This window comes from Melozone crissalis, unplaced genomic scaffold (genome assembly GCF_028551555.1).
Source record: "Melozone crissalis strain CALT ecotype California unplaced genomic scaffold, PUWL_Pcris_2 ptg000032l_1, whole genome shotgun sequence".
Taxonomy (NCBI): Eukaryota; Metazoa; Chordata; class Aves; order Passeriformes; family Passerellidae; genus Melozone; species Melozone crissalis.
In genome coordinates, this window is record NW_026535810.1 from 4,172,565 (window position 1) to 4,191,583 (window position 19,019).

At 41.4% G+C, this 19,019-nt stretch overlaps 2 protein-coding genes and 1 pseudogene across 2 annotated transcripts; all 3 read right to left on the reverse strand.

Moving 5' to 3' along the window:
- Window positions 1-1,039: 1,039 nt before the first annotated feature.
- On the reverse strand, window positions 1,040-9,135 carry LOC128940336 (olfactory receptor 6Y1-like). Its single transcript, XM_054281688.1, has 2 exons — window positions 8,213-9,135; window positions 1,040-1,070 (listed from the first exon to the last, which is right to left on the reverse strand). Exons 1-2 carry the CDS (start codon window positions 9,133-9,135, stop codon window positions 1,040-1,042), a joined length of 954 nt encoding a protein of 317 aa, XP_054137663.1.
- On the reverse strand, window positions 2,873-3,814 carry LOC128940262 (olfactory receptor 12-like; annotated as a pseudogene).
- Window positions 9,136-12,999: 3,864 nt separating the features above from the next.
- On the reverse strand, window positions 13,000-13,959 carry LOC128940068 (olfactory receptor 6B1-like). Its single transcript, XM_054281374.1, has one exon. It carries the CDS (start codon window positions 13,957-13,959, stop codon window positions 13,000-13,002), a length of 960 nt encoding a protein of 319 aa, XP_054137349.1.
- Between the last annotated feature and the right edge of the window lie 5,060 nt (window positions 13,960-19,019).

Sequence of the window (19,019 nt, forward strand, 5' to 3'; positions counted from 1 at the left end):
CAGCACGAATGGAGAAGATTTTGTTTCTTGGAGCTACAGCAGTACCCATTCTAATGAGTGTGACCCACGGAACACCAGCAAAAGGACATCCAGAGGAGCCAGACCTCCCCTCCATGCCATGGAAAGCCACGGCACGCAGCCTGGTTTCTCAGCCCTGTCACACTCGCCCTGCTGTGACAGCTCTCATTTCATACCCAGCTGATCCGATCCGTGCCCCCTGTTCGTGACACATGGGTCACTTGGTGCCCTGGGCTCCGCAGCAGCTGGGTCAGGGCTCTGCCCACGAAGCCCGTCCCACCACCTGGTTAGAGAGACAACATCAGGGCTGTGTTGCTGTGCCATCACCCCTCTGCAGCAGAGGCGGCCCATGCCTGGGGCTGCATCACCGCAGCACCGCCCGTGCTCATGGCCAGCTCCCATAGCCGGGGAGGAAGCGGCGGCTTGGCTCCAACCCAGCGGGCAGCACCCACAACCCAGGCCCGCCTGGCCCTTCTCCAAAACTCCGTTCCGCTCAACACTCCCGCTCCCTCACGGGACCCGCTCCCTTACGGACCTGCTCCCACAGGCACCCGCACCTCCACGGGCCTCACTCTCTCTGTCCGCCGCTCCCTCACGGCTCCGCACCCTCAGGCCCCCGTTCCCTGAGGCCGCGGCTCCCTCACGGCCCCGCTTCCTCAGGGCCTCCGCTCCATCAGGGCCCCCGCTCCCTCACGGACTCGCTCCTTCACGGCCCCCGCTTCAGACCTTCAGACCGCCGCTCTCTCAGGCCACCCCTCCCTCACGGGCCCCGTTCCCTCAGACCTCCACTCCCTCACGGACTCCACACCCTCACGGTTCCCGCTCGCTCACGGCCCCGCTCTCTCTCTGTCAGCCGCTCTCTCTCGGGCTCCCGCTCTCTCTGTCCTCCGCTCCCACACGGGCCCCGTTCTCTCTTGCCCCTGCACCCTCACGCCCCGTTCTCTCTGGCCCCTGCACCCTCACGCCCCGTTCTCTCTGGGCCCTGCACCCTCACGCCCCATTCTCTCTGGCCCCTGCACCCTCACGCCCCGTTCTCTCTGGGCCCTGCACCCTCACGCCCCGCTCTCTCTGTCCGCCGCTCCCTCACAGCCCCGCTCCCCCAGCCCCGCACTCACCCACCACCACCCGCATTGCCGCGCCGCGCATGTGCCGAGCAGCGCCCACGGCGCGTGCACCCCGCCCTCCACGCACGGCGCCCCCTAGCGGCGCGGAGGCCCTTAAAGGGCCAGCGCATCCCAGCGCCGGGGCCGTGCTCGGGAATGGGCGGCGAACCGGGCTGGAACCGGGCTGGAGCCGGGCTGGAACCGGACTGGAACCGGGCTGGAACCGGGCTGGGGACACGGGGAGCGGCCCGGGGCTGAGGGGACACTCGGGAACTGCCTGGGCCCAGGGGCTGAGGGGGCACTCAGGGAACAGAGCAGAGCGGGGCTGAGGGGACATCCATCATCCATCCATCCATCCATCCGTCATCCCTCCATCCATCCATCCATCCATCCATCCATCCCTCATCCATCCATCCATCCATCCATCCATCCATCCATCCATCATCCATCCATCCATCCATCCATCCTCCATCCATCCATCCTCCATCCATCCATCCATCCATCCATCCATCCATCCATCCATCATCCATCATCCATCCATCCATCCATCCATGATCCTTCCATCCATCCATCCATCCATCCATCCATCCATCCATCATCCATCATCCTTCCCCCAGCCCCAGTCTGTCACTCAGTCACAGAACCATTAAAGTTGGAAAATACCTCCAGGATTGTTGTGTTTGACTGAACACCACCATGAGCTAAATCATGGCACCAAGTGCTGTGTCCTGTCTCTTTTTGGGCACTTCCAGGAGTGGTGTCTCCCTTGCTTCACTGAGCAACCACAGCTCTCCTCATCCCTCTGGCCACCAGCTCTATGAAAGTGCCATATCCTGTGGTTAAGAAAAGAAGAAATGCGTTTTCTACGAGGAGCCAGCTTGGATATTTGAGTTTTAAGAGCTATTTGCAGAGACACATCTCTGTGCTTCACTCTTGTCTGACTTAATTTAGCTGTGGATGTGCAGAGTGAGAATGCCTCCACCTGAACTGGCTATGTTCCAGAAATAAGTGCCAGAATCTGTTTGTGTCCTATTTTACATGTTCAGTACACTTAGGTGTGGCAGCAGATTCTGCTGCCAGAATCTGAATTTTCTGTCCTATTTTACATGTTCAGTACACTTAGGTACTCTTCAAATTGTCCAACCCATCGTGTTAATTATGGCTTTAAAATGCTGGTATCTTTTGAATGGCTGTAAGAGGCCTCTAAATTACAGGTCAGATGGATTGTAAATATCTAATTACGGTTAAATGAAACCTCACTTTCATCTGCTCTAGAAAAGGAATAAAGCTGGCCAGAGAAAAATCGGGAAAAAAGAGATACTTTTGTTCACAAGAATGTAAAAGAAAATGTCAAAATTGTGTGTCACTGTGATCAGCCATTTAACAGATGTGTGGTCTTGGCTTACTTAATTGACCTTACTTTTAAATTCTTATTTTTATTCTGGTTTTATGGGTAAGCATCAATGATTTAAGTGTAATTGATGTAAACTTATGAAATAATTTCATAGAAATCAAACATATTGCCCATTGAAGGATATCCTACATCCTATGAAAAATTGTTTAGTTGAAATAACAATTACTAGATTGTCATAGATTTGTTTATATATCCTGCTTTTACTGACCATCTAGGAACACAAAAGACTCTTGAAAGCAGGTCCTGATGTCCTTAATTTTACATCCTGTCCTTTATTTCACATTAAGGTCCTGATGTCCTTTATTTTACAAATTGGACCCTGTGCTCATTCTCAGCTTCAGGAATGGTGCTTAAAAAACCCTTTCCTCTTTAACTGTTTTTTCAGAGCCCCTTTTACCTCCCTGTTTCTGAGGGTGTAAATGAAAGTGTTCAGCATGGGAATAACAACAGTGTAGAGGATGGAGATGATGTTGCTCTTGCTGGGTGAGGATGCAGCTCCAGGCTGAGCATACATGAAGAACACTGTCCCAAAGAACTAGCAGATTGTCACCATGTGAGACGAGCAGGTGGAGAAGGCCTTGTGCCTGCTTTCTGCTGAAGGCATTTGGATGATTGTGACGATGATATAAGCATAGGAGACAAAAACCACCAGGGCAGTGCCCACAATTATTGGTCCACACACAGCCAGCATTACGAGCTGGTTGACAAGGGTGTTGGAGCAGGAGGTGTGGATCACTGCAGCAACTTCACAGAAGAAGTGCTTGATTTCTCTGTGCCCACAGAAGGACAGGCTGAAGGTGAAGCCTGTCTGGATGGTGCAGTTGATGCAGCGTGACAGATAGGAGCCCACCACCATGAGCACACAAAGCCTTCTGCTCATAACCACCTGGTAGAGCAGCGGGTTGCAGATGGCAGTGAAGCGATCATAAGCCATCACAGCCAGGAAAAAAGCTTCTGTTGTGCCAAAGAGAGAGAAGAAGAACATTTGGGAAGCACAGCCAGCATAGGAAATGCTCCTTCTGCCCAGCAAGAATGCCAGGGCTGCCCTGGGAGTGATGGCAGAGGAATAGCAGATGTCCAAGGTGGACAGGTTCCCCAGGAAGAAGTACATTGGGGTGTGCAGCTTGGGCTCCATCCTGATGATGAGGATCATGCAGATGTTTCCCACCACAGTGACAAAGTACATTGTGGAGAAGAGAACTGAGAGAAGGACTTGGGATCCTGGGTGGGATTTGAACCCCACCAAAATGAACTCACTTATCCTGGTGTGGTTTTCCATCTTGGCTTTCCAAAAGGAAATTAGGATGGAGTGGATTGAAGATACTTTGCCTGGAGAAGCAATTGTAGAAGAAGAAGACAAACAATGAAATACATGAAACATAAGAAATATAAATTAATAAAATTAATTGTAAATTATATGCATTATGTAAAATAATATAAACAATACAAAATATTTAAAAATTTAATATAATGTAAATACTATATAACTAAGAATAAAATAAATTATAATATTATATGTAATTAATTAAATATATAAATATATTAAAATAAGTATTAATATGACTAATAAATATCGATAATAAATCAATAAATATAAATATTATTATGACTATAATACTATATATATAGTATATATTATGTAATATATACTGTATATGACATATAATCAATAATATATTGATTGTAGTTATATTATTATAAAATAATTATTAATTAATAAAATTAAATAGATATTTGGAAAAATTATAAAATTAATTATATATCATATCTGCCAGTTTTTGTCAACTACTACAGGATAATTTGTAAGCTAATAATCCTGTAATATTATCTTCAGTATAAAGAAACATTCTGCATGCAGCTTATCCAACCTATTTTAATTTAATAAACTTTACAACCAACTAGAAACAGACATTCCATTCTACAGTTGAAGACCTATTTCAGATTTAACTGGCAGAAAATAATCTCACCCTAAGACTGCAACTAACGCACAAGATTGCTCTCCCCTAAACAAAAGAACAGGAAAAATGCTGCTTCAGGTGATGCAAAACAATTGTAAATATATGAGCCAAGAAATGTATTCATTTAGATAATTGTTTAAAAAAATTTCAAGTCTATTATTTTTAAAAAAGCTGAGTGACAGAAATGGTATTTTATTTGCTTTGCTGTCATTTCCATTAGATAATTTTTCTTAACCAGCATATACTTAATATTTTAAAAGCATTGAATTAATTTTTAACAATTTCTCCAGCTATCCCTCCGTGGTCCTTGAAATGTGGCCTCACCTCTAGGTACCCTCAGAAGGTATTAAATATATTTAATCCTTTGTTCTATTTAATCCTTTTTTCTTATTTACCCACGAGTCTTAGGAAAGGGAAATAAATTTGGAGAAAGAATTTCTCTTTGCATAACCTTGCTTATTAAATATTTAGTGAGTTTTCCTGGGGATTTTTGTGTGCAGAGAGCTCAGGTTTAGGCAGTCAGGTCAAGTATCACTCAAAGCCTTTCCAAGGTTGTTGTCTACAACTTTCACAATTCCTAAGCCTTCCCTTATTGTCAAAAGAGAGAAATAGATGCATCCACAGTGTGATCCTTCTAGTCTCACCATACCTGTTCAAAACAGGGGAAAAACTGTCCCTTAGAAGTAGCTGGTTTTGATAAAAAAATAATAAAGCAAGCCAGAAGAGAATAAGAAAAAAAGAGATACTTTTGTCCACAATAATGTAAAAGAAAACATCAAAATCTTGTGTCATTGTGGTCAGGCATTCAACAGCTGTGTGCTCCTGGCATATGTAATTGACCTTATTTTTAAATTCTTATTTTTGTTCTGGTTTTATGTGTAAGCATCAATGATTTTAGTGTAATACATGTAAACTTATGAAATAATTTAATGATAATCAAACATATTGTCCATTGAAGGATATCCTACATCCTATCCGAAATTGTTTTGTTGAAATAACAATTACTACTGCTTAATTTAATGGCTTTTTAAAGAAGGTAAACACCTCAGCTAAGAATGAAGATGCTGCAGATACTTTTTTAGCCAGTGAGAAAGGAAGATGTTTGATTCACCTGAGAAGTCTCTGGATCTATCTGTCCCTTGATTGATCAAACAAAAAGTCTAAATGCAGACACATTAAAAACTGTCTTCCTGATAATGTATTTAATTTCCAGAAGAACTAACTGTATACATAATTACTACATTCTATATAATGAGAAAAAAGAGAAAACAGAAACTTTTAATCCAATTCTGTCATCCCATTTAACAAAGCAAAACTCAGATTTCACACACCACAATACACATACCTTGTGACACAGTTATTGAAGCCAGGTTTGGTTTTTTGGAATTCAGGTTTCTTGAACACATTGCCAAAAATACTGAACATTTTTTCTACTCAGCTGACTTTTCTCTTGTAATCAATACATCACTGGTTTTTCCTCTGACTGCTTCTAAGAGCATTCTCCTTAGCATGTTGCTTATGTATACTTTAATAAGTGTACATAAAAAACCCCAGGGATTCAGTTTCCACAGTCCTGGACCTTCACAGCAAACATCTGAAATCTCAAATGAGATATTTTTCCCTTGTGCCATTTTTATTTGCCTGCAAAAGTAGAAAACTATAAGGAATAGAAGAGATAAAATAACAAACACAAGCAATAAAGTGTAAAGCTGTTTCTGTGCATCTTCTACCCCTACTTTTTTCACTGCTTCTTATGCAGAACCCTTCCTGCCTCTTGTAGATTTTTTTTCTGCTCAGCAAAACACTGTGGACCTAATCAAGATTCTCATTAACCATTAGAATCTGCTTCCTTCTGTTGCAGTTGAGACAGAGACAACACAAAGCCACATTCCATTTTTAGAAGGCTTCAAACTGTTTTTATTATGGCATGCATGCTTTTTATGCATTCTCATAAAACTCATAAGTTTACACTTTACTCATTGGTCACAAAAGACAAATGAAGTGTTCATTGGAAGAGGCAGCTGCAGGTTTGTCTTATTTATCCTGCTTTCTTTCTTGATTTCTATGTCAAGGACTTTGGTAGGAAATTCTTTCAGGGGTAAACATGGATCCCCTTCTCAACCTTCTCTCTGGCTCACAGAAGTCACTGTAAAACCTCTTCCAGATTATCAAAATAGAACAGACACCCTTGCCTTCTCCCCAAGCAATAATGGTTCTCCTCTCTAAACAAAAGCAAGTTTTCACTAAATGTGTTTTCTTCTCTGACTCCAGGAGTGTGCTCACCTCTAAAACTGAGAAATCTGGTTCAGGTGAGGGCCCAGCCTCTAAGGGAACACTGCTGTGGGGTGCAGCAATCACCCCAGGAAGGGAAAAACATCTCACAACCCCTGTTTGGGTATCTCACACACCCTAGGACATGGCTGTCTTTCAAAAAGCAAATTTGCATTCTTCTCAGCACAGGAGTGTCCCATTTAGTTACAGCAAACTATATTAAATTTTCTTTGTTTTGGCACGTGGTTTTAAATAATCTGCATGAAATAGATGTTTCTGTTCTTGATATAATGGCTTCCCATATTTTGTGACTGACAATTGATCAGTGCCTTCTAAACCCAGACTATCTTACATTTGCATACGTTCCTATCAGTTTCTCTCATCTGCACGCAGAGAGTGAGATTAAGAGAAAGTTTCCCAAAAGCTGAGATTGGACTTTGTTTTTACCTTCTTAACTTGTGGGTAGTGACTTATTTACAGTACTTTAAAAGTACTTGAATTTGTGAAAGTGTTTATTAGGAAAATTTCCAGAAATAAGCTTAGATGCAAGAGGGAACTTGCATTCTCAAAAGGTTTGTGTTTGTGTAAGACTTTTCTGTGTTCTCTCCTTCCCTAAGGTACCTCCTCTGTTGAATAAATTATGAATTATTTTTTTCAGGTTATCTAACAATATTATTATTAGTGTACATAAACCCCATAATAATTGGATGATAATCCTCTTCCCAGTGTATTTGAAGGATTTTCCTAAAATTATTTCAAAACAATCACTTCAGATCAGGGCTTTAAAACCAGTCAATGTGTATAGCCAAATCACTGCATTAAAGGAACTTCAAACCTTGCAAAATTTAAATTAAAATCTCAGGAAGGAGTTGTGGAGCTGAGACAGAGGCCAAGTCACAATGCAGCTGTACCATGTGAATATTCACATTATACCTTCTCTAATGCCATATTAGAAACATTTTCTTCATCAGAGGATGGTTCTTTTTATCCTACACCAGGAATCTAAGAATGTTACAATTACCCATCCTTTGCTGCTGCCTATTTCTCTCAAGGGATAATCACAAAATCTTGAACTAAATAAATCACACATAACTGATTTTCACATGCATTTACAGTGTTTTCTGGACTCTGTTCCATTTAGAGCAAACAAATCTGGGCTTTATTTTCCAGCATTTCCAAACACCTTTAAAAACAGCAGTCATTCAGTTGGAGACTTTTAAGAAAAGGTGACAGCATTGATTCTTAGGAGGAAAACAAGCAAAAAAACCCCAAACCCACACATCTCGAGTCAAAACCATAGTATATACATAAATATATCAAGGTTTAGTTCAATAAATATGAGTGGTGGTTGCACGGATTAAGGTTTGGACCTCCTGACTTCATCTCCTCAGCGCTGCCGTTGATCTTCATGAGCAAAGCCCCTTCAGTTGATTTCTTTGGTGTCTCTTCTGCAAGTAAAAGTCCTCCTCATGGCAACCCTGACCTCTTTGTTTCTAAGGCAGTAGATGAGAGGATTCAGAAGTGGCACAACCGCCGTGTACAGGAGTGACACCAGCTTGTTGGCACGATAGGTGTACATGAGCTTGGGGTGGGCGCAGGTGAAAAGAGTGGTGGAGTAGAACAAAACCACCACGGTCAGGTGGGAGCTGCAGGTGGAAAAAGCCTTCTGCCTCCCCTGGGAAGAAGGAATCTTCAGCACAGTGAAGAGGATGCAGATGTAGGAGGCCACCACAGCGCACAGAGGCAGCAGGATGACCAGCAGGGCCAAGGTGAAGTCCACGAGCTCGGCCAAAGAGGAATCGCTGCAGGAGATGTTCAGGAGGGGGGAAATGTCACAGAAATAATGATTGATTTTGTCCACGTCGCAGAAGGAGAGGCTGGCTATGAAGCCCAGCTTGATGGAAGAGGTGGCCAAGCCACACATCCAGCAGGCAGCCACCAGCTGAGCACAGAGCTTGGGGCTCATGATCAGGGCGTACCTGAGGGGTTTGCAGATGGCCACGAAGCGGTCGAAGGCTATCACGGCCAGCAGGACGTACTCAGTGCAAACAAAAGTCACAAAGAAATGCAGCTGTGCCATGCAGCCCTGGAATGAAATCCTTTTGTCATGGGACAGGACATCTCTGATCATCTTTGGCTCAATGGCAGAGACATACCAGATCTCTAAAAAAGACAGATTCCCTAGGAAAAAATACATGGGTTTTTGCAGGCTGTGGTTATTTTGGATGATGAGAATGATGAGGAAGTTTTCCAACACAGTTAATAAATAAGCCAGAAGTAAAGCAGAGAAGAGAAGCAGCTGCTGTTCACCAGTGGTGGGAAAACCCAGGAGAAAGAAATACATGACTTTGGTTTCATTCCTCCCACCCATTCTGTAGAAGAAAGATGAACCTTATCCACCTGCAATAAATTAATGCAATCACATCTAACTACCAGGCTTAAATTCTTAGCCATAAGTTACACCACCACTTAAAGGCTCTGTAAAAGTTCAGACATTTTTTGCTGGGTTTTTAGAAATGAACTTTGTGAAATTTATCTGCTCATTTCAGAATTTTTTTCATTTTAGAAATTAAAACATGCTTTTAAATTTACATTTCATGGAGATAAACACACATTACAAATTGACATTTCATGGAGATAAATATACATTACAAAACTTTGTGGAGTTTATCTGCTCAATTCAGATTTTTTTCACTTTAAAAATTAATACATGCTTTTAAGTTTACATTTCATGGAGATAAATATACATTACAAATTGACATTTCATGGAGATAAATACACATTACAAATCTCACCTTAGACAAATGATGACTGATGCTAATATATTTTCCATCCAGTATAAAGAAGTGACAGGTTTTGAGCTTGTAGACAGACATTCACATTTCCAATGCTTTAGTTTCTACATCTAAACATTTCTAAAGTTCTATCATATATATCCCAGGAACTGTAAGAGAAATGTGAAGCAGCAATAAGGATATATTCATTTTTAAAATAAAAAACCTCTCCAAATACATCTGAAAGAGCCCACTAAAGGTTTCTGTATCTGGCTCTGAGCACACTTACATCTACACAAATCTATGGAGATGGTACACAGAGATCTCAGATACAGCATAAGTACAAGCAAATTCCAATTTTAGGTCTGGTTTGTTTGCAGCTACCTCAGATTAATCCTTCAAAAATAAGAGTGGCTCAGCCTGTGCTGTTAAAAACAAAACTGTTCTCAACCTCCTGTAGTGTGAATCCACTGGTGCTGCAGAATGTGATCAGTAGGGAACAGCTGAAATGTGGACTGATATGTCAGTGCTGTGATCTATACCAGCACAGAGAAATCAACACTTTATTTACCTGTGGTGTCTCATGAGGTCTGATTCAGCAATTGTGGTAACCTCCCAATGGAAGCAATCACAGAAAGAGGAGGGATGTTATTGTTTCCTCTGTGATTCCATGCAGAGCAGAAGAAACTCTGAAGATTTTTTTTTTCTGAGACACTGAGCAATGAAAGAATACCTGCTAGTGTCTGCTGATTTTTATAGGGCAGATGAAAGTAAAAACATACCCTGAGGCAGGGAATATGGCAGTCTTTTACCAAAAGGTAATCTAGAAAAATATTTTAATGTACTAATCTAAATAAGTGGCCTTAATTGGTAATGGCTTTTGGAGTGAGTGATTTTGGATATATGTAGTTTCACCCACACTGGAGTTGTGTTCAGACCCACAAATAGCCAAGTTATGCATTTTCTTAATTTTTTAAAACACTACAAATGTGTTCAGAGCAAAAGGAGGATCAGAGATAACATTTATCTGTCCCCTGGTGAGGTCAGCTGCCTCCCAAACAGAGCTGAGGAGCTGCTGCAGGATTCTATAGCATGAAAAGTACAAAACCTGATGCGGTTCCCCCTCCATGCTGCAGCTGTTTGTAAAATCTCCCTCCACTTGGTCTCATATTAATTAGATATCTTCCTTAAGCCAGAACCATGACTAAAATGACATTTATTACATTTAAATTACGTTTATTACATGAAATTACATTAATTACATTTAAAATTACAATTATTTTCATACAGTGAAAATAATGGGACTTTAGCATCTAGGAGAGCTGGAATCACAGAAATTATTTGGCTGTTAGGGCATAGTTTGATTTATTTTGCAAATATGTAAGAATCTAGTGACATTTGACATACCTTATGGTGTGCTGCTGAATTCTAACTTCTGGCCAAAGCCACATGTGCATGCTCAGGAATGTAAGGGAACCTCATAAAAAAGACAACTTTAAAATAATGTCAGTGCATGGAGAAGGGAGTAGTGTTAGTTCTTACCTCATTTCTGTTAGGCTGATGAGGGTCCAACTACCATGGACCAGTTTTGGGTTCCCCGGTATTTACATAATTTTAATTTATATAATTTTATTTATATAATTTTAATTTATATAGTTTTATAATTTATGTAATTATAATTTATATTATATATGTGTATATATATTTATAATTCAAGGAAAATGTGGATTAACTAGAGAGGTGCTTACCAAGGCCTGCTAGGATGTGAAGATATGACTCAGGGTACATGAACTATGAAAAGAAGTTATTGGGTTTGTTAAATATGGGGTATTGGAGGCTGTGACAAGCTATAAAAAGGGATAAAAACAATGCTTTGCAACTCAGTAACTGCTATTTAGGCCATTGGATGTGAGGTCAGAGTGCTTAAACAGCTTCCCTGAGAGATTTTAGTACCTCTGACATTTTCAGCTCTCAGCTAGACCAAGGCACTTCTGATGTAACAGAGACGTGGGCAGAGTTATGCTATAAAATTATAAATTATAAATATATATTAACATCTGGAGTACTGCATCCAGGAGTGACATGGATCATCTGCAGAGCATCCATTCCCTGGATAGGATTGAACATATTGCTCAATCTGTGGGTACCAGATTCACTTCCCTAAACATCAATTTCTGTTGCAGTTTGTCATGCCACAGAGTTTTCCATTTGACATCCAGATCAAAGAATGATACAAAAACTCGGGTTGGAAAGGCAGAACTTTAATTACAGAATATTTTAACTCGCTCTGCTGTCACAAACATATTTCAGAGTTTCAGGGACTTGTCAGGTCGAGCTTTGCAAAGCTCAAAGGACAGAGATTTCTTGACCTATTTGGGACTGTGTTGTGGTGCTTCACCACTCTATCTTATCTGAATTTAATTTTGTTGGAACAAGTTCCTGTTGCTTTTGTCTTTTCAGGCATGCCCACTTAAGAATTGCCTCTATCTCCTCTGTAATCCTCTTCAGGTGGTGGCAGACTGCAGCTAAACACCTCCTCAACATTCTCTTTTCTTAAAAAACTGCTCCCATCTGTCTCTCTCTGTGTGCTCCCACCCTTCTGTCATTTGGTAACTCTCTGCTGGTACTTCCATTTTTGTCTTTCTTCTAGTGGGAAGTTTCAGACTGGACACAGTACTGTTGATTTAGTCCTGGGTAACAAACAGAGCCCAGGATCATTTACCATCAGGCTGATGATGCAAGATTTTGTGTCTGTGTGTTAAATTACCCTCAAATTCTTCCTGACCCTCTCCTTTGAATGTTCCTTGGGGAAAGATCTGTGCTTAGACAACTGATTCTTCTCTTAGTGCTTATATCTCCTTATGTGATGTTGAAGGACCACAGGAAAAAAATTTAAGAATCAGGAGGTTGATTTAGCATTTAAAATGGAAATGAAACTGTGCAAATTAACCCTCTTCCCCAAAAGTAAAGGTTTGTTTTCTGAATCTGAGCTACTTCCCAAAGTTATATTTGAAGTTAATGAAGAAGAAACTTCTCAGTGGAGTTTCATGGTCTCCTATCACAGCTATCTAAAATGACTGAAGTTCCCATCCTCATTCCTGTGAAGAAAGCTGACATAACTATTTCTTTGGTGCCTCAAGTTCTTGAATCCTAGTTTCATGTTAAGTTGAATCAAGGTCAGAATGCAATTTTGTTCTTTGATGCATACCAACAAAATACATTCAGAGAGGACAATTATGGTTATTGCCTTTTCCACTCCTCGGAAATGATGTGTGATGTGTTCAGTTAGAAAAACCTTTTACATTCACATAGATTCAGAGATTTTAGCTGAACATGCAGATTGACTCCAATAACCAATAACTGGAGAACCCCAATAACCCTTTCTGTCAAAGTAAAAATCTAACCTAGGTTTTCATAGAATTCAGACACATTCAGTTGGAAGATCATCTCACAAGAATTCATTAGTGATCAGAGGCAGAAACTCTGGAGAGAGCAGTCCTGCTAGACAAGACCTTCAGCAAAGTGTCCTTCACCTCCTGGTTCCTCAGGCAGTAAATGCATGGGTTTAGCATCGGGGTGACAATGGTATAAATGATGGAAACCAGCTTGTTGAGATCCCTGGAGTCTGCACACCTGGGCCGAGCATATATGAAGAGAGTTGCTGAGAAGAAAATGATGACCACAGCCAGGTGAGAAGCACATGTGGAGAAGGCTTTCTTCCTGTTCTGAGCCTTGGGGATGAGCAAAACAGTCCTGATTATGCAGGTGTAAGAAACAATGATGACAGAGAGGGGGATCAACAAAGTGAACAAGGCCGAGATGAAATCCACCATCTCAGCAAGGCGCCGCTGGGCGCACGAGAGGTTGAGCAGCGGGCTGATGTCACAGAAGAAGTGGTTGATGACCCCGGGCCCACAGAAGGAGAGCTGGGAGATGAAGGAGACCTTGAGCACAGCTATGAGGAAGCCAAGCGGCCAGGAGGCCGTGGCCAGCTGCAGGCAGGCCCTGTGGCCCATGGCGAGGGCGTAGTGCAGCGGGGCGCAGATGGCCACGTAGTGGTCGTAGGCCATGGCCGCCAGCAGGACACACTCAGTGCACACCAGGGCAATGAAAAAGTACAGCTGGGCCATGCAGCTTGTGAGGGAGATGCTCTTGTTCCTCACCACCAAGGTGAGCAGCAGCTTGGGAACGGTGACTGAGATGTAGCAGGCCTCAAGGAAAGCGAGGTGGCCCAGGAAGAAGTACATGGGCTTGTGGAGCTGGGGGTGGGTGATGATCAAGGTGATGATGACCATGTTCTCGGTGACAGTCAGCAAATACACAGCCAGGAAAATGACAAACAGCACAGCCTGCAGCTCTCTGCTGGTGGGGAATGCCAGGAGGATGAACTCATGGATGTGGGTGTCATTTTCTTGTGCCATGATGACCTTGAAGGCCTGGAATGTTGTGGTATTCACATTTTCTAAGACATCCCTTTGATCAGCATTTTTCTCCTGAGAAGCTGCAGAGAAAAAGGAGAACAATTATTATTTCATTTGCTTCTCCTGTGTTTCTCTCATCTGGAATGTGTTTGGAAATTGTTTACCCACAGGTGATTGTTTCATTGGATTCTGGTGTGAGTTGTTTTCACTCATTGGCCAATCAGTGCCAAACTGTGCCGAGACTCTAAAAAGAATGATGAGTTTTCATTATTATCTTTTTAGCATTTGGTAATATAGTATAATATAATGTAATGTAATGTAATGTAATGTAATGTAATGTAATACAATATCCTTTTAAAAACATGGAGTCAGATTCATCATTCCTCCCTGCCATGAAAATCCCTGCAAATACAATAGAATGTATGAGGAGCAAAAAGGAAAGAAATAAGGGAACATTTTGTATTATCTCCCCCAAGCATCCTCTTCATGCCTGACTTTCAAATATACAGTTTAACTAGAGATTCCACACCAGTTATTTAATTGACATTTCTTATTATTTAACCATTCCTTATTATTTAACTTCTGAATTATTTTTGTGGCCTACAGCAGGATTGGTGATTGGAATCTTGGCTCCAAGAAAATAGTTAGGCTTCACTGATTTCTTCACAGACCTTATCTTAACTTAAAACACAGTCAGAGGGGAAGAGACAACATTATTAAATGCGTGTTTGATCTTTTGCATTAATTGATAGAATTAATCTTAATTTTTCACAAAATACCTGAAGTATGATGTTTATGCCTCTTATTTTCACTTCTTAGGGAAGATTTCAAACAACATTTTTTTTACATATTCCTGCACATTCCTATCCAATACTCAACTGACTTTCTAGAATGATGTTCATTATTTGTTATTCACAAAATATTTTCTATGGAAGACATTAAGAGAAAAAAATCCATTAATGTTCTGAAGAAAAAGAAATATGTATTTTTGTGATATCATTATTTGAGTTTCGAAATATTTATTTCAAATTAAATTTTTCTCTTGCATATAGATAGTCTCTGTAGAATCAATCTGATTACATAACTTACATATTTCATAATAAATACATCACTGCTTCCAGATAATAAAGTGACAAAATACTAAATACAAATTCATTTGTAAGGATGGCTTTCACATCTCCCAGCGTTCCATGAGATTTAAGCTGTGGTAAATACTGACAGGAAAGGCGGGTAACTCATTTTTCAATGTAGCCAGTAGAAATTCAAGCAGAACAAGGAAAAAACCTCGTTTAAGTGTTTTAGCAGGCTATAGAATACAGACCATTATCGAGAAGTGCCTGAACCAAAAGGATATTAAAAAAAGAAAAATTATAGTTCCCCATTCTATTATTGACTTTAAAAATTCCAGATCTACTTTGAAAGTACCTTAGAATATTGACTGGCACTACTTTAATTTTAAATTAAAAGAATTGAAAGTGTCAGAATTGACTGACTCTACTTTTAATTTTAAAAGGGTGATTAACGGGAGCATTTCAGATACCTTCCTCAACTAACAGATCACTCTCAGGTGGCACAGAAAGCCAACTTCCATGTTTCAAGAATGAAGCTTTTCAATGTAAAAATAATGGTGAATGTTTTTTACATTCTAGTCCACTGAAAGTAGAATAAAAATGCCTTTTGACCACATAAACATGCCCAGAAGCACTGCTATTGCATAGAAAACACAGAGAGAGAGTGAGGGAAAGGTTATATTTGACTTATACTCTCAACAGAGGTCGTAAGACTTTTAAAAGCACATCAAGTACAATTAGAAATTTCCATATTTCTAGTCTTTTAATCTGTCAAATCCAAATCTGCTTTCCTTTCCAAGCAATCCCTTTCTCTTCTTTCTCACACTTTGAGAAAAATGTCCATGTTTCTCTTGAAAAGTGCTCACAGCATCACAGAATCAAAAAACCATAGAATCACAAAATCACAGTATCCCAGAATCACAAAATCACAGAATCCCAGACTGGTTTGTGTTGGGAGAATTTTAAAGCCCATCCCAACCCACCCCTGCCATGGCAGGGACACCTTCCACTGTCCCAGGCTGCTCCCAGCCCTGTCCAACCTGGATTCGGGCACTTCCAGGGATCCAGGGGCACCCTCCCCACCATCCCAGAGAAGAATTTCTTTCCAATATCTAATCTAAACTTATTCCTTTTCAGTTCGAAGCCATTCTCCCTTGTCCTGCTCCAATTCTCGATAAAAACTGGGAATGCCATTTCCAGGACACTCACAACTTATGTTGGAATTTTCAGAGCTCAGGTGAGATCAGATGAGAAGAAACAGCTCTAACAAACCTACAGAAAAATAAATTAAAAGCTTTTTGTCTAACGAGAGATCATATCTATGCTTGTCTCTCTTCTACTAAGCTAAACCTTACCCCTGTGCTGTTCTGTCTCTCTCCAGTGGCTGGAAGCTGCTTTGTTGGTGGCTGCTTTGTTAAAAGCTGTGAGCACAAACAGTTCCTGCAGGCTTTTGTCACTTCAGCTGAGCAGGAGATTTCCCAGGATGCTAAAATATCTCCCAGTACATTATCCTTCAAAGCCCAAGAGAGCTGGGAACAGAATTAGAGGGAATAATTTCCCCTCTTTTTTCTAAACCTCATGGAAAGCGTTGCTCTGCTGCTGTTGGTTGTTTGCTTGTTAATTTTTTTATGTGCTAACTATTGTAGCACTTTCATACTTTTTTTCTTCCTTCTCCCAAGTCACTGTGTCTGTGTGACAAAGCATCAGAGCAGAACTCAGGATATTTGTACTTTGCTGGTGGCTCATGATGGGTAAAACTCTTCACTTATCAATGCTTTAGTTTCTCTGTCCATTAAATTGTGGAAGAGGTTTTACAGTGACTTCTGTGAGCCAGAGAGGAGTTTGAGAAGAGGATCCATGTTTACCCCTAAAAGAATTTTCTACCAAGGTTGCTGGCACAGAAACCAAGAAAGAAAGAAGGAGAATAAGAGAAACTTCAACTACATATTCCAATGAGCACTTTGTCTCTGGTGACCAATGAGTAAAGTGTGAACTTATGAGCTTTGTAAGAATGTATAAAAAGCATGCAGGCCATAATAAGAACAGTTTGAAGCCTTCTGAAAATGGAGTGTGTTGCTTTTTGTTGTCTCCATCTCAACCAGGACATTAAATAATTATTGCACTGGTCTTTAATATTACTTGAGGTTCCACAGAGACAGCAGTACCCAAGGATTAAGTATCAATAATATTTTTAGGTGTGAAAGACACCATTAAGAGGGGAAATCCAACTCACTGCATATGACTCCAACTTAGAGTGAGATACAGCCCAGAGAGAAGACACCCAAACATTCAATACACACCCATATTCAATCAATAAAACCACTTTTCATCCCCTTAATTTGGTCTGGCTCTGTGTTTAGGTAACCCACACAGGTTGCAGTGCCAGGGAATAACTGGCTGCTGCAGGTTTCTTGTTGTTTCCCCATTGCTCAGGTGTCAGCACTCCCACAAAAGGTGAGGATTGGGGTGGAGGCTCCTGCTGGCCCCGAGCCCAGGGCTGACACACACACAGGAGGATCTGGGAGCTGGTACTGGTTCAGCATGGCTGGGAGCAGCAGAGAGCTGCAGCTGCTGGGGTGTGAGCGTTGGGAGAACCACAGGTGAGTGCTGGAACCCTGGAAAATGAGAATTTTGGATTTTCTGTGCTGCCAGGCACTGACCTCCAAGAGAACACTGCATTTGACCTGAGGCCATGGAGAAGCTTCCAAAATGGAATGATAGAACTGGGATTGTGAGTGTAGAGTTTGAATAGAAGTGTGTAATATCACAGGGTGATATCACCTTAAACTTAGAGTTTAAGGGTTTAGAATATAGTAATATATATAGAGCAAGATGGAGGTTTTAGGGTGGTGGCTGATCTTTCTTCTCCTCCTTCTTTCTTCTCCTTTCTTTTCTTTTTTCTTCTCCCCCTTCTCCTCCTTCTCTTTCACCTTCTCCTCCTTCTTCTCCTTCTTTCTTTTTCTCTTCCTTCTTTTTCCCCTTCTCCTCCTTCTTCTCCTTCTTTCTCCTTCTTTCTCCTTCTCTCTTCTTCTCTTTCTTCTTCTTCCCCTTCTCCTCCTTCACCTTCTCCCCCTTCTCCTCCTTCTGCTTCTTCTTCTGTTTTTTCTCCTCCTTCCCTTTTCCTCCTTCTCCTTCTTTCTTCTTCTTTTCTTCTCTTTCTTCTTCTCCCCCTTCTCCTCCTTCACCTTCTCCTCCTTCATCTTCTCCTCCTTCACCTTCTCCCCCTTCTCCTTTTCCTCCTTCACCTTCTTCTCCTTCTTCTTCTCCTCCTCCTTTTTCTCTTCCTTCCCTTTTTGTCCTCCTCCTTCTCCTTCTCCTCCTTCTCCTTCACCTTCTTCTCCATGGGTTTGGGTGGTTTTGTGTATTTGGATAAAAAAAAATCCACATTGTGGGCCACGGGTGATTGGTTTTTGGGTTAAAAGCAGAAATAGTTGAGGCGTCATTTCTTAATTGGATAAGTTTTTTTCCCCTAAAAAGACCTTGTAGAGAGAGAGACGGGGCTATTTTGTAGCTTGCTAGTGAAATGCTGTAGAACTCATGGCTTGTAAAATTGTGATATAGATAAGAAATTAGGCTGAGAAACGGGTGACAGCAGGAGGAGATGCTGAAATCAGAGGATGGTCAATATTGACAAACAGAATGCCCCAGAGACTTTTCAGAAGGCTGGGACAAAGGAAGATGTGGCCGAACCCCAGTTGTGAACAGCCCCAGAATGGATGGAGAAGCTGAGCCAGAGAAAAGGACTGTGACTTTCAAATTAGAAAAAAAGAGAACTGAGCAGTGAGGGGCAGAGCAGGAAAATCAAGGCGGCAAGGTCAAAATGGAGAGCTAGACAAAAATAAATAAAATAAAATTAAAAAATAAAATAACAAAATATAATAGAAAAACAACAGAAAAAGGCAGGGACAGAGGGAAAGGAAGAAAGAAAGACCAAGATCAGAGAGGGCACTGGCTGGGGAAAAAAATAAAACCTGATTCAGAGAAAATCTG